Genomic DNA, 16,311 nt, shown 5'->3' with positions numbered 1-16,311 from the left:
ACACACGCACACACACCACTCACACATCTTGTGCTTGCGTCCAATGTAGCGTAAGATGGCATTGCTCTGGGTGATCTTGGTGTTCCCATCAATCAGGTAGGGTAACTGGAAGATCAACAAGAAAATAACGGTGTTTCTCTCTGTTTACATCCTGGAGCCAGTCCCATGTGCCTTTCTTCTAGGTACACCAGAACTAGGAGACTTTTGGACCCTAGTTTGAGTAATACCCCCTGCTCCTGATCTACCTTGCTCTCTAGGAAATCATATTCGATATAATAAGGAGTGAGGTACAATAGAATGCTCCCATACACATTCTCCCTCCCTCTCTCCCCTTCTCTCTCTCTCTCTCTCTCTCTCTCTCTCTCTCTCTCTCTCTCTCTCTCTCTCTCTCTCACACACACACACACACACACACACACACACACACACACACACACACTAAACATACAAAATCACTGAGATACAGTGAGCAGTAAATGAAGTATAAGATCAACACTGTGCCCATAGAATTGTCTTAAATGTTTGGGTCCTTGGTTGGGTATCACCAAGTGAGGTAGGGGAAAGAGATGGATGTCGGGGTACTTAGCGAGAAAGTCTCTTGCAATGAGGTAAGTTCCTAGGAGAGAAAGAAGGCAAGAAAAGGAGAGAGGTAGCTCTCAATTAGTGGAAGGAGATGGGATTGGCAGATACTGGAGCATGAGGTCTATGCCCTGGGACTATCCATTGTGCTTTTATGTGCCTGATCAGTGTGTGCCAGGGGTTTGGAACATGGTTCCTAATGTAAACAGAAGAGCCAAGAAGACTGAAGAACTTTAGCATCCTGGCAAAGATGCCAAGGGTCCAGAGGGAGGAATCCAATGCTAGCCCCCTGAGGTCCCTACAGTTTGCATTCACAAACTCATAAACACACAAACACAATAATTCCTCACCCCCTTGAACAACATACATTGGGAAAGTCGAGGCCAAGAGTGTATCTTTCTTTAACCCATTCATTTTTCTCATAATCAGTACCTGCAGAGAGAAAAAGAAAATTGAGAAAGTCACTCTACTTTGTCATGGTTCTAACCTCAACAGCCTCCCCCCACCTCCTCTGCCAATAGTGTAAGTCAATGCCACCTACTTATAAGGTCACTCCCAAAATACCCATAGACACACTTGGGCCTTTACACTCACATTTCTCATAGTTATAGAGTAGCTCCTTATAGGGGGTCCCTGTATATTCCAGCAGCAAACGGATTGGATGGGCAAGCTGTGAAAGAGGAAGAGGAAGGTAGTGTCATCTCCTAGGAGGCCTCAGGACCTCCAGTGAGCCTCCAACAGCCCTTATTGGTTTACCACAGGAAAATAGCAAGCCTACTGAACCACCCCACCATGCACACTACTTTTAATCCCATCCTAGTGAGAGAAACTAAGCCTTCTCAAACCCACACAGAAAAAGTTGGCTATATTAGAAACGAAGATTTTGGGTTTGAGAGGCAATGGAAGGCCACCTTATATGTATATATTCCCTAACTATCCTCACATACACATTATTTAGCTTTAAAAGTCAATCATTGGCATTAGGACACTCCTTCGGGTTAATGACATTACATTTGGATAGGCACTATATGAGATCAGATATGATGCCTGGATAGGAGAGACAAGAGAGAAGGATTCTTTCTCTCTTTCCTATAAACACATCATCATCACCCATTAATACCTCACCGTATATTATTTTATCTGACTTGTTGATGGTCATTTGGGAAATGGGGTAGCGAACAGTCTTGTTTTTGTTAGAGGTGAGGATATCAGAAAAAACCTAGTGGGTGCAAATTGAGAAACAGGTAGAATAATGTAGAGAATGAGCCCTGGAAATGGAACAGAGGACAGGAAATGAAGATGGAGTTAAGCTTTCTCCAGGGTTTATCTCTTCATTCCAACCTCTTCCTAGTGTCCATGAATTCTTAACAGGGGTCTTTGCCATGACCTCTTAGGTCCCTTTCTAAATTGCATAATCCATAGGGTGGAGATTGGGTGGGTGAAATGTTAACTATAAAAAAAGACATGCGTCCCCACTTCCCCTTTCCCTTCCCCTCTCCTGGTTCCCACTCCATCTACCCTGGACTCACCCCCCGAATTTCCCAATATGCCAGGATCATCTGGTGATGGGAATACTTCAATGACTTGAACCTGTCCTGAGGAAGCTTCTAAAGGGACTACAGGAAAAGAAAAAGAGGAAAAGACAGAACCAAGTGCATCCCAATGAGGGGAGACACCTGCTGCTCTCATGTACCCACACGTGCTCACCCCCTGTGTCCTCACCCCACCCCACCCTACAGGCTGCTTTCAATCTCCTCTTGGGGCCTCCATATTTATATCAGGCTCTGCCTCAAAGCCCTCCACTGTTCCCCCCAGAACACCCTTTTGTCCATAGCTCCAGGAGATGGGAGGAGGAAGAGGAGACATTGTGTTGTCATGCTCTGAGGGCCAGCCCCACCTCACCAGCTCTTCATTCTCCTCCTGCCCATCCCAGGTGTCTACCCCACCTTACTCCAGAGCCCCAGCCCAGCTAGATAGGATTGGGTGGTCATGCCATCTCTGTCTGATTTCATACCTTCTGGCCTCATCTGCTTTCATTACACCAGGAAAATGTTCTAACATTGATGCAACATGAAGCTGGAGTGGTTAGCTTCAGGAGATAGTAAGTGAGCTTCCCTTCCTTGGAGGTCTTTGGGCAAAGACTGGGACATCATAGAGGGGATTTATATTCAGGTAAGAGTTAGGAAGCAGCTAGGTGGCACAGTGGATATAGTGTTAGGCCTGGAGTCAGAAAGACTTGAGTTCAAATCTGGCCTCTATGTGACTCTAGGCAAGTCACTTAATCTCTGTTTGACTTAATCCACTGGAGAAGAAAATGGTAAACTACTCCAGTACCTTTGCCAAGGAAACCCCATGGACAGTATTGGTCCAGGGAGTCACAAAGAGTCACAATTGAACAGGAAGAATTACACTAGATGGTCTTTCCAGTCCTTGCCAACTCTAAGATTCAAAACTGTTAGGAAAGTCCTTCGCCCAAACTCAGACACCCACATCTAGTAACTTTACAAAGTAGTCACCTGACAGAAGCCACAGAGCCAGACCAGGGAGTTGTCATGGTCTGACCCAGCTCTATTATGTTACCATTCCAAAGGTCTAAGATTCCATGTTCACATGCTATCCTCACATACAGACATTCTATCACATGGCTTTCTGCTCGCAAACACACTCCCACACTCCCATGCAGGGCAAGTCACATATTCACCTGCTCCCTCCTCTGTTTCTGCCTCGTTACTTCATTTGACATTACGGTAGTCACTGCAGGAAGTATTCTCTTGGTTCTGCTGACTTCACTCAGCATCAGTTCATATCCTTCTCTCCCAAGGTTTCTCTGAAACTATCAGATCTGCCATTTCCAATAGTGCAATCGTATTCCATTCCATTTCCTATAGTTTACCAGCATTTACGTTCTCATTCCCCGATCGATGGGTACTTTGCTTTGCTTCCCAGTTCTTTCCAGCTCAGTTTCTTCACATCTCCCTCATCCCTTATTATTACATTCAGGCAACCTCTTACTCCAGCTCTGGAATAATAACAATGATGATAATATGCTAGTCAACATTCATAAAGTGCTTGTTATGTACCAGACATTGTGCTAAATAAACACTTCACAGTTGTTATCTTATTTAATCTTCACAACAAGTCTTTGAGGGGCAGGTGCTATTTTAATCCCCATTTTACACATGAGGAAACTGAGGTGAACAAAGGTTCAGTAACTTGCCCAGGGTCACATAGCAATTCTCCCTAATGACTTACCCACACATACCCTTATTACTGTCCAGGGCACTGCCATCCTCCCAGTCCCCCAGGCTTGAAACAAGAGATCATTATCTACTCCTCATTCTCTATCACATCCACCCCCATATTCAATCTGTTGCCAAGGTCTGTCTATTTAACCTTTTCAACAGCTCTCAAATATTCTCATTCTCCCCTCTGACACTGGCATCTCTCAGTTGCAGGCCGCCATCACTCCTGCCTGGATTATTGCAGTAGTCTGCTGATGGGTCTACCTGCTTCAAGTCTCTACCCTTCCAATCCATCTCTGTGCAACCATCAAAGTAACTTTCCTAAAGCACAAGTCTGACAAGGCCATGTAGTCCAACACACATCGGGATGCCATATGCAACGTTGTCGACAAATGATTACCTCTTGAAGATCTCTAGTCATGAGAAACTCACTTCTTCTCAAAGTAGCCCATTCCCTTATTGGACAATTCCCACAGCTGGGAGACATGTCCTTACAAGAAGCTCATACCTTCTACACTGCAGCCTCCACTTCATGTGGTTCCCTAGCTCTTATCAAGCACATTGGTTGGAACTTCTGATCTGATGCTCCTCTTGGTAACTTTTTCCTGGATTGCTCTTCCCATAATGGTAGCTGAATCTGGAAAAACACCCTGGCTAGAACCTAGTAAGCAATGCTCTGACTCTTAGCCTGCTTAGTAGCTCTCACTAAGTGACACCCTGGAGGGTAAACTTCCCAGTGTCCCTAGGATACCTCACTTTTCCTACCAGCCAAGTGGAACCCTGATGAAATTAATCATAGTTCGATGTTTCAAGGCATGGTGATTCCATTCCTCAGCACGGGCACAAAGAACCCAATTCCTCCAGACTTCAGTGGCCTGTCTTTCAGTTGCCCAAAAATTCATCATCAGATAGTCAAGTTGACAATGAGGCCCTTAGCCGTGCTTGTCCTTTGATGTCAGATACACAATCTATCAGCCAGTGCAACACTGAAACCTTGTAGACTTGGTAGGACCTGACAGACCTGGTACCTGCTGGCATCGTCTTCAAGAATATCTCCTTTCTCTTGTTCTCTCTTACCTTTCCTTAGTTCTCTGATAAAATTCCTTTTGCAAACCTGAAACTTTGAAGTGGTTGAACTAAGGGGAGGAAAGGCTTATGTATATAACTAGACTTACAGATTTGGGGTTATACAAGAAAGCTGGAGGCCAGAGGAGTCCTAGTGGCACCAGGAGGGGGATGCTGTTTGCCTCTGAGTAAGAAGAATCTTCGGTGGCCTCACTGAGTCACATCTGTGAGTGAAGGTCAGACAGACCTGAAGTGTCCCTCTGCCAACCAATAAGCCTTAATTAAGCACCTACCACGTGCCAGACACTTAATATTAAGCATCTACTGTGTGTTAGATGAGCAGCAGGGTGGCACAGTGGATAGAGGGCTGGGCCTGGAGTCAGGAAGACCCATCTTCCCGAGTTCAGACCTGACCTTGGACACTTACTAGATGTGTGACCCTGAGCAAATCATTTAACCCTTTTTGCGTCCATTTCCTCATCTGTAAAAATAAACTGGAGAAGGAAATGGCAAACCACTGCAGGATCTTTGCAAAGAAAACCCCAAGTGGAGTCACAAAGAATTCGATGTGACTGAAACAACTCAACAGCAAACAACAATGTACCAGGCACTATTCTGGAAATAGAAAGGCAGGCAGTCCTTCTGCCCTGGAAGAACTCATGATGTAAAGGGGGAGTTAACATTTAAATAACTTACATACAAGTTATATACTATTTGTGTATAACTTTATAATATATATAAATATAATTAACTTATGTTTATATAAAATATTTACTATATTCATATCTTAAATTATTCTATATAATGCATTATAGAATATATGAAGTACATATAATATAAATTATATCTTATATATCTAATTATTATATTTACATATTAAATTACAATATTTATTGCTATATTTATTATAAATAAATTTATTATGAATAAATTAAACTTGGAGTTATAAATAACTTCAAGACAAGTTATGCGCAAGATAAGTAGGAAATAATCAACAAAGAGAAGGCGCTGGAATTAAGAGGGATTGGGAAAGGCTTCCTATAGAAGGAGGGATCTTAGCTGGGACTTGAAGGAAGCCAGGAAAACCAGCAAGCCGGGATAAGCAAGGAGATAATGCCCAGGAATGGAGGACAGCCTGTGGAAATGCCTAGAGAGGGAGGATCTTGTTCAAGGAACAGCCAGGAGGCCAGTATCGTAGGATTGAAAAGTGTGTGGGATATGGTATGAGGTATAAAAAGACTGGGACGTTTACATGGGGCTAGTTTATGTAGGTCTTTGAAAACCAAACAGATGCTTTTGTATTTGTATTTTGTGTTTTGTATTTTGTATTTGCAATAGGGAGCCACTGGATTTGTTGAGTTACCTGGGTGGTTCAATGGATACAGCACTGGATCTAGAGTCAAGTAAGACCCGAGTTCAAATCCAGCCTCAGATACTTACCAGCTGTGTGTCCCTGGGCAAGTCCTTTCAACTGCTGTCTGTCTCAGTTTCCTCAACTGTAAAATGGGGATAATAATAGAGACCTACTTTTTACGATTTCTATGAGGATCAAATGAGATAATATTTGTAACGTGGTTGGCATATAACAGGTGCTATGTAAACGCTGGATTCCTCCCAAGAGGCAGAGACAGACAGAGAGATTGATCTGGAGTCAGAAGACCAAGGTTTAAATGCTGACTTGCCTAGTTACTAGAGGGTAACCTTGGACAACTCACCTGGGTCTGTTTTCTCATTTGTAAACACCGGGGATTGGACCATCTGGCCTCCAAGGTCCTTCCCCCATCTAAGTCTTTAACCTTATCTTAACAGGGTCCAGTAGTGGGGCTGAGCTCCACATGAACTTTGGAACATGTGCAGATATTCTAGAACTGAGAGAGAGAGAGTTTTACCTGGCTGCTGAGCTAGAAGAGAGGCGCATCCAAAGGACACCAACCGGCCAAAGCAAGCCCCTTTCTCTTTTCTGCCTGGCTGTGTTTGGGTGAAAGAGGCATGTTGCAAGCTTATATGAAGGAGAAGCATTAAGCCCTCCCTCCATCCAACCTGGAAATACTTACCTCTCTGTTCTGTTCATCTTCACAATATCAAAATGGTAAGCCACCATAAGTGTGAGAGCCAGAGTCCAGAGTTTGCTATAATCTAGGCACCAGCTCAGTCCCAAGAAGTGAGAGCCAAGCCCTCACTCACGATGTTGCCCCCTGCTAGAGTCCCACTGGACCCTTTTACAATATCCCAATACTTTGCACATACACATAAGTATATGTGCTTTGCATATAATAAGCCCTTAATAGGTGCTTTTTCATTTATCAGTCAGTCAATAAGCATTTATTAAACGCTTGCTATGTGACTGCCCTGTATTAAATGCTAAGGATACAAAGGAAAGCAAAAAAATAATCCTAAAGGGAAAAGGACCTACATGTACAAAAATATTTATAGCAGCTCTTTTCCTGGGGGCAAAGAATTGGAAGTTGAAATAATGCCTATCAATTCGGGAATGGTTGAATAGGGGGAGTTTGTGAATGTAATGGAATACTACTGTGCTGTAAGAAATAATGAGCAGGAGGATTTCAGAAAAACATGGAAAGACTTACATGAACTGATCCTGAGTGAAGTGAGCAGAACCAGGAGAACACTGGGTACAGTAACAGCCACATTGTGCGATGACTGACTTTGATAGACTTAGCTCTTTTCAGCAGTGCAAGGATCTAAGACAATTCCAAAAGACTCATGATGGAAAATGCCATCCACATCCAGAGAAAGAACTGTGGAATCTGAATGGAAATTGAAGCATACTATTTTCTCTTTTTCTACTGCTTTTTCTTTCCTGTAGTTTTCCCTTTTTGTTCTGATTCTTCTTTTACAACGTGACTAATGTGGAAATTAAAAAATAATAGTAATCTCTCTCTTATTCACAGAATCAGTGAAGTTTGGATTCAGTCAAAGGGCCATACTTGAGGACCTAGAGAGCCACATGTGACCTCAAGGCCGAAGATTCCCCACCCTTGGCAAATAGTATCATTTAGCCAGGATTCTTCCACAGTGAGGCTGGCTACAGATGTAGCCTCAGTGTTCTAGGGGTACACCTGAGGGTTTGAGAGTGTCTCTTCTCTAACGCTATCATTTCAAAACCCTCATTCCAATATGTTCTTCTCACTATTAGCTGCTAATGAGTAGTACCCCAGTTCTACTTAACCAATTAACATCAATTAGCTTCAGTAGAAGGATATCTATTTCAATTAGCATTAATTATCTTCTACAAAAGTTTACCTACTTCAAATGCATAATAAGATCATAAGTTACAAACATTTCCTACCAACCTTTGGGGGTACACTCTCTGCTATCCCTCCTTGGTCCCTGGTGGGAGCGGGCTCAAGTAGTTTCTACATAGCATTTATTCCTTTAACTTTAATTCCAAATGTGACATGGCTAATTGGTGAATGACTCTGCATCTCTGCTACTCTTGAATGTCATTCCTCAGTGTCTGACTTTTGGAAAACTCCAGCATATACTTCTGGTATGTGGTTTCTAGGTTTCTGGTGGTTTTCTCTCTTGACCTTTCAAAAATCACAAGGTAATAGTCATCTCCAATCTTCACCTAAAAGTGGAGCAGGGATCTTGTACTCTTGACTTCATACTGGCCCCTGCCAAGAGAGGGTCCAAATCCCTCTCCTCCCTAATGTTTGAATTATTGAATTATTTGACTTTTTGAATGCATCTTGTTCAGACAATCAACAATCACCTTATCACATGATTAGCAGGCTCAGCAAGCTACAGAACATTTGTGCATGCCCCCAGACTGGGGAACAGAACACTTTCATCATCTGTACTCATGACTTTCAAGAAACAAGCTCCCCAGCCTCTCTCAAGTGAGATAATGCATTATCTATCCTGCCCCATTCCATTATACCATTCTATAAAACTTTTAATATCCATGGTCCTTGCTACTTGCAGCCTCTTTTGCTTATAGAGATTTCTTTCCTCCCAAGGAGCACCTATCTCATGTTGGGAATGAGAATGGAGAAGCCAGTGGGTTGGGACTGAAATAACTACTCAGGGTGCAATCTTAGCGAAAACCACCAGGTAGCACTACAAGCTTGAGCTATATGGGCTCTGGCTGGGCTGGGTTCCAGAGGCTCCCAGTTTCCTGGTGCCTTGCCTAGGAATTATCTCCCCTCATTTAAGAGTGTGAAATATGAAGAATTTCTTCATTTATTTGGTTAATTTTCTCATTCTCATTTAGTTCCTAATCTCCTTCCCACCTTTACCTGACTCCCAAGCATCAGAGGTTAGAGCCCATTTGCAGAATGGAATCAAAATTAAAAAAAATAATAATAATACAACACTGAAACTCCTAAGCAGCTGAACACAGCTGCACCCAGAAAGATCTGAAATCTCAACTTCCTACTGAGAATAGCTAGTCTTGCTATAAACCTAAATGCCCAATTTCATTTTCAGCCAGGGTACAGAGGAAGGACTTTCAAAGCATCCTTCCAAAAATGGTCACAAAGTGGGAAAGGGAACAGTCTTATGACTAGAAGAAGAGGGTAGCCATCCTTCCCCCAACTCCTGCTGGGGCAGCATTTGCTTCCTGATTCATTCTGGTGGTCATCAGAGGGTCTATCTGAAGTCTCCCACAAGACCTTTCTATGGCCCTAAGCCATTGCTCCATGATACAGTTTCAGTGCCCATGTTTCATTCCAGATATTTTTGTTCTGTTTTCTGCTCCTCTAGGTCTCTATAAGCATATTTCCCATAAAGCAAGTGGCTGTCTCTCCTTTAACTGTTCCGTTTCAGCGTATTATATAACTCATGAGCCACTTGGGCAGATATCAGGTCACATGACCAACAAGATGGCAGAGAAGTTGTTATTCCCCAGCCCTGAGCAGTCCCCTAAACCTCAGAACAGGGAATTATGTACCAGACATAGAGTAAATAAAGCTGAATCTACAAGATAAGACAAAAAGGTTAAAAAGCTTGTTATATAATACCAGAAAACCCACATTTCTAGAACCCACTTGGCACTCTGTCCTACACCTCTATATACACCAGACACAGAGAACACAAATAAACTCAAGGGCTTGTGATTCAGGGCCTAGCCATGAGGATCCCTGCTCACTCCCTTCATGACAGCTATTATTCCATAAGAGTCAGTAGACCCTGATTCTGCCCAGTGACAGGGAGGAAAGGGAGAGGGATCAGAGAAGAAGAAATGGAAAGCTAAGGCAATGCAGAAAGCAACATAGAACCATCTAGATGGGAAAAGAGCAACAGTGCCTTAAGGAAAGGGACTGTAAACCCAACCAGGTCAGTTATCTCTTCCCAGAGTTTTACTCTGGGCAAGGAACTAGGTCAATCTCATATCCACCAATATGAGGGGATGCTCAGCCTTAGGAGTCTGTACAGCAAGGAAAGATGGAGGAGTCAAACAATGAGGAGAGAAACCAGACAAGCGTTTGAGAACCTAAGACAAAAGTTGAAAGATCAAAAACAACACTTTGGTCTCTGTCCTACATCTCCACCACAGGGGCAAACAGCTTTGGCAAGTACAAACACACTGTTCTATGCCTCTTCTGATATTTGTGAACAGAGGGTGGTTGAACAGAGTTATTTCCGTTATTATATCTTGCAAGGAGTCTTATATGATTTTGATGTATGAGAAAAGAGATACTGTTGGAAAAGAGATTTTAAAGAAAATGTTTTGCTTTACCACATCAAAATTTCATAATTGACAAACAGTGATCTCAGTGGGATCTCATACAGTCTCCATGTTTTTTTAGTCAATTACAAATATTAAAGATTAAATCTATTTTTAAATGTTGCTTGTGATAGGCAATGCCTTCAATTCAACTACAGATGACTCTCACAAAGATTCTGCATAGATGAGAGAGTAGATGAAAACTACTTGGTTGGTAGTTACTATGTTTTGGGGGGGGGGTATTAATAAGGCATGAATTTTTTTCCTCATCTTTGGTATCTTTCCCTCTATTAATCTCTTAATGTTCCCATAATTGTATAATCTCCAGCACATATCTCTTCTAGATATACTTAATCCAATCCAGCTGATTTTCCATTTTTCTCCTTGTTTTTCTCTTTAGCACCATTTCTACCTCCCCTATTATAGCATATCTGGACATTAGGTTCCAAGTATGGTGGCTCCAGCCTCCTTGATGGTGAAATGTTCTTTATAGCAATATTTGCAGATCTTTTCCATTTTTCTTCTGTTTGCTGTCCTTCCATTTTGGGCCTTAAATGCCCTTGGATCGATTATGCTTAATTGACTCTCTTGCAAAGGTTACTTTAAACTGGTTATATCCTATACCAATTCTTCTTTCGTCTGCCATACTTCAATATAATATTTTACAAATGAATTTATATTCTAAACTGATGCTGCCTTTGGCCACCATCTGTCTTTATATGGCTAGTAAGTCAAATGCTTGTTGGCTAAGCCACTTTTGGGGTTTTTTGGTCAGTCTGTCAATAAATGACTAAATGCCTACTATGTGCCAGGCATAATGCTAAGGTCTGGGGATACAAAAAAAAGGGAAAAAAAACCAGTCCCTGCTCTCAAGCAGTTCACAGTCTAATGAAGGAGATAACATGAAAATAACTATGTACAAACAAAGCATATACAGGATAAATTTTAGGTAATCTAGATGAAAGGCAGTAGAATTAAGGGAGATTAGGACTTCCTGTAGAAGGTGAGATTTTAGCTGGCACTTGTTCAAGGAAGCTAGGGCAGTCAGAAGGTAGAGAAAAGGACAGATAATATTCCAGTCATTGGGGATACTCAGAAAAAATGCTCAGTCAGGAAGATGGAATGTCTTGTTTGAGGAATATGAAAGTATCACTGGATCACAGAGTACAAGGCGTTAGGGATATAAAGTACTAGAAGACTGGAAAGGTGGAAGATAGGTGTGGTAGTATATGAAGGGCTTTAGTTACTAAACGGGATTTTCTATTTAATTCTATAGTTGAAAGGAAGCCACTGGAGTTTATTGAATAAGGAGGTTAACATGGTCAGATAGATTTACATCAATTAAAGTTCTACATAAAAATTATCAAAATTAGCATCTATATACTTCTGTTGTCTATCTATCATTTTTCATTTTCAATTATTTGTTTAAATAGTTCTTGATTGAGTTACTTCAGTTTGTATGCCATATCGTTTTCTCATTGTCACTCTTTCTTCGTGCTTTTTACTAATTCTCATCTCCAATGAGTCAGTGGTCTGATTATATAGATGCTGAGATGGTGCAGTGGATAGAGTGTCAGGTCTGGAGTCAGGTATACTCCTCTTCCTGAATTCAGATCTGGCCTCAGACACTTACTAGATGTATGACTGTGAGCAAATGACTTAACTCAAATGAGCCAGAGAAGGAAATGGCAAACCACTCCAGTATCTTTGCCAAGAAAACCCCAAATGGGGTCACAAACAATCAGACACAACGGAAAATGATCTACCAATCCATAATAACAGCAAATCTTTTCCTGTCTTGAAATATAACCCATTTGATTTTTTGTGATGTTATTTTTTACTCACCACATTGAGTAATTAGTTACCAATTATTTTCTAAAAGAAAGTGTTCTTGATCTAAAGCAATGAGGCTTCTATGTGGCCTAATCATCTTTGACTTCTCACTCTCTACTCCTGCACCATGATTTTCCATATATTTCTCACCAATCTCACTTTTTTTCTCATCTTTGCATACATCACCAAGTATCACAGTATATATAGATTTAATTTAGAGGATTTGATAAGGTTCTTGGTAAAAATTTCTCTACTTCTGTCTTCAGCAACCAATTTTGGAACATAAACTGAAATTATTTTCATAGTGATCTTTTTGCAAATGCTTATCAGTATCATAATATGAAATGACCAAATTTCCCATGAAACAATGTTTGTTACCTTTGGACTGATAAAACCAGCTCCAATAACTTCTCTCTGGCTCTCCAAGGAATAGTCCTGAGGCATTTTTCCTTTTAGCTGCAATTTCCTTCTTGCTTCTGGTTTCATTTATAACCAGAATGTCAGAATTTTTATGATTCAGCTCCCCAGCAGAATGTTCCCTCACTGATTGTTGGACAAGGATTTCAAGCACCGGCAGTCAAATTAAAGTTTATAGATGGCAGTCTAGAAGCTGTGTGATTCTTAGTACTCTCTGCCCCTTTTCCCATCACTTTGCCACAATCACTGACTATTGCAATAGCCTGGAAAGGAGGTATTAAGGATTTGAACTAAAGTGCTGGTCACACAAATGGTTAGAAGTGAACATGTGCGAGGGATGTTGTGCAGACAGAAATTTACAAGATTTGGCATATATGTGTGTGTGTGTGTGTGTGTGTATGTATGTGTGTGTGTGTGTGTGTATAGGATATATAGGGTAAGATATATAGAGTAAGAATGGATATATAGGGTAAGAATAAGAAATTGAGGATGACATCAAGGTATCAGAAAAATGGTGGAAATCTCAACGGTAGTGGAGACATTTCGAAGAGGGGCAGATTTGTCTCTTTTAGACACAGCTGGTTCAAGATGCCTCTGGACATGTAGTTAGAAATGTCCAATGTGATCCACTTGGGAGAGATTTTGGGCTGGATATATAGGTCTGAAATTGATCTACTTAGACATGATAATTGAGCCCATAGGAATTTATGAAGTTGTCAAATCAGGGACTTGGAGAAAGAAAAAAGGGCCTTGTTCAGTCTTAGGGGACAATCCCAGTAAGTGAGCATGGCATGGACATACATACAACAAAAACCGAAAAGGAGTGATCAGACAGGTAGAAGAACCAAGAGAGAGCAGAGTTATGAAAACCCAGAGAAGAGAGAGTGCTCAGAAGGAAAAGATAGTCATCAGCATTGCCAAGTGTTTTATAAGTAAGTCAAAGGATGAGGACTGAGAAAAGGCCATTTGGCAATTAAGAGACAGCTAGTAACTTGACAAGAGTAATTTCACTTGCATAAAAAAGTTGGAATACAGATTGTAGAGAGTTTAGAAGACAGTGAAAGGAGAGGACAAGGATATCTCAAGCACAGATGGCTTTTGCTACAAAAGAAAAGAAGAATTGGCAAAAAGAAGTGGGGAGAATGGAGGTAAGAGCTACCAAGCTGGCAGTTAAGAGTGAGAATATTTCTGGAAAAGATAGCAGTGATGCACAAAAATGCATCGTCCAGGCAGGACCAGTGCCATGGGACAAAGCTGAAAGACAGGAGTGATACACAGGTGGAACAAGGACTGGGATCTGAGATAAAGGTAATTCACAATAGTCCCTAGAAGCAGCAACTTACAAAGCTCCTGGGACCTTATCTACTAGGGTTATGAGTCCATGGATCAGATAGCTAGAGCTGGAAAACTTTCATTTTACAGATAAGGAAACTGAGTCCCAGAGAGGCTGTGACTTGGCCAGGGTCGCATGGGTAGAGTTTCTCTAACTAGAGTCAGCGCTATTCCTGGCTATCTATAACTACTCCTTTTCCCATTTCTTCTATGCCTTATAATAAAGTTGATTTAAGCTTAAAATGTCTTGGCAGCCTGGGCTGTTTAGGGGAAGAAAGTCAGTACTCCTAGAGGACAGATTTTTTTTAAATGAGCCATATTCAGAGTTTCTCAGGGGAAACCAACCTTGAGTGGGGGCACAAACCACAGTATGATTAGTGAGAAGTTTCCAAGCCATGAGATTAGAAGTCTGTGCGATTCCAGACTGGCTTTCAGCTGGGGTTATAAATGCAATGCCACTTTATTATGCCATAAAAATGACAAAAAACAAATACAAAGAAATATGGAAAAATTTATAGGAAGCAATACAGAGGCAGGAAAGCAGAATTACTACGTACACATCAATAACAACATTTTATGAATACACAGAGAAAATAACTTACTGTTCTAAGACATATTCTAGTCTGAGGCTGTCCTAGAAGAAGAAAGTTATTTTGCTAAAGTTTACATCTTTTTTTTAATCGAAATATATTTTATCAAAGTGTAAATGGTTCAGATTTTGTGGTTTGATATTTTGGATCCTCTCTGCCCCTCTGCTTATTCCCCCCGATTTTGTTTATTTGATTGTACTCACTGAGATTGAGAGATAACATTACAGGCTGAATAGTGTCCAGAGGAGGGAGACCCAGATGGTACTGCCAAACTGAATATCAAAGGATCAAAGACTGTCAATCCTGGAGAAGAAAAGACTTTAGGGGATCCAGGGTTCTTGAAGGCTCTGCCAATAGGATTTAATCTCCGACAGGTCCTACTTTTGCCAAGATGGAAAAAGTTCCAAGTATGGGCCTGGTGACAAACTCTGTGTCCCTTGTTCAAGGACAAGCCCCGATAAATTTGGAGAAGTTGGTCACCAAGTTGGCTGTATGATTATGAAATTTTTGGTTCTACTGCCCTTCAAAGGCTACCTACTATGTCACAGAAGGTTATAAGAGACAGTGGGGTATAGTGGAAAGGGCACCAGATTTGGAGTCAGGAGAATTGTTTGGGAATTCCAGCCTTGGGCACTTCTTACCTGTGACCTGGGATGAGTCACTGACTCTTTCTGAGTCTTAGTTTCCTTATCTGTAAAATGAGGGGGTTGGACTGGAAAATAATATAGCATGTAAATACCATCTTAACATTTGTAAAGTAATTTGCAAATGTTATCTCATTTTATGAGAGCTAGATGACTTCTCTTTGTGACCCTATTTGGTGTTTTCTTGACAAAGACACTGGAGCAGTTTTCCCTTTCCTTGTCCAGATGAGGAAACTGAGGCAAACAGAGTTAAATGACTTGCCCAGGGTCACACAATTAGTCAGTGTCTGAGGTTGGATTTGAACTCAGGCCTTCCTAATTCGAGGCCCACTGTTCCATCTGGCTGCCTAGATGATATCTAGCATCTCTTTAAGTTTTATATCTATCATCCTTCTGAGTCTTTGAATATGAGAGCTTAAAATATCTGAAGGATTATCATATGGAAAGGGATTAAATATTTTTTTCTGTTTCCAGAACAGACCTAAAAACCTATAGGTCAAAATTTATAAGGAAGTAAGTTTCTCATTAATACATAGAAGAACTTAATGAAATGACTTTGTGACTGCTTCACTTAAATCCAATTCAGGCTCAACTCAAGACAACATCCCATGAGGTCATAACTCCTCTTCAGAAATGAAGGATGAACCACAGCAGCAAGAAGAGCCTAATAATTAGAGTCATCCAGGAATGGAATACGCTATTTTTTAAGGTAGTAAGCTCCCCATCACTCGAGGTGTGTGAGCAGAAACTAGGTGACTTACTTTCTGCCCAGGGGAGGGGGACGCTCTTACCCCAGGCAAGATTGTTTTCTCTGTGACCTCTAAAACCTCTTCTAGAACTAAAGATTCTCTAATTCTGCACTTCATAATCTTTTTAAATTTAGCATGCATTTTCTGATTTTTCTTATTTGTTTTATC

At 41.2% G+C, this 16,311-nt stretch overlaps 1 protein-coding gene and 1 long non-coding RNA gene across 5 annotated transcripts in view; one reads left to right on the top strand and one right to left on the bottom strand.

Annotated features, from left to right (window-relative positions):
* The window catches only part of LOC140527370 (glutathione S-transferase Mu 1-like), a 15,027-nt gene extending 11,895 nt beyond the window's left edge, over positions 1-3,132 (bottom strand). The window contains exons 1-5 of one of the 4 annotated variants that reach the window (XM_072644261.1): positions 3,096-3,132; positions 2,109-2,195; positions 1,174-1,249; positions 947-1,011; positions 24-105 (exon numbers count right to left, since the gene is read on the bottom strand). In XM_072644261.1, coding sequence (XP_072500362.1) covers positions 24-105; positions 947-1,011; positions 1,174-1,249; positions 2,109-2,138 — 253 coding nt within the window. In that variant the 5' untranslated portion in view covers positions 2,139-2,195; positions 3,096-3,132. Of the gene's footprint in view, positions 1-23; positions 106-946; positions 1,012-1,173; positions 1,250-2,108; positions 2,401-2,593; positions 2,684-3,095 lie in introns of those variants that run through there. The other 3 variants (XM_072644262.1, XM_072644264.1, XM_072644263.1) reach the window with 3 other exon arrangements.
* On the top strand, positions 2,597-16,311 carry LOC140527372 (uncharacterized). The gene is made up of 3 exons (XR_011974780.1): positions 2,597-2,680; positions 6,696-6,975; positions 15,981-16,311. It is a non-coding gene; the product is annotated as an uncharacterized lncRNA (long non-coding RNA).

This window comes from Notamacropus eugenii, chromosome 2, assembly GCF_028372415.1.
Source record: "Notamacropus eugenii isolate mMacEug1 chromosome 2, mMacEug1.pri_v2, whole genome shotgun sequence".
Classification (NCBI taxonomy): domain Eukaryota; kingdom Metazoa; phylum Chordata; class Mammalia; order Diprotodontia; family Macropodidae; genus Notamacropus; species Notamacropus eugenii.
Note: the sequence above shows the minus strand (reverse complement) of the source record. Positions and strands in the feature narration are given on the sequence as shown.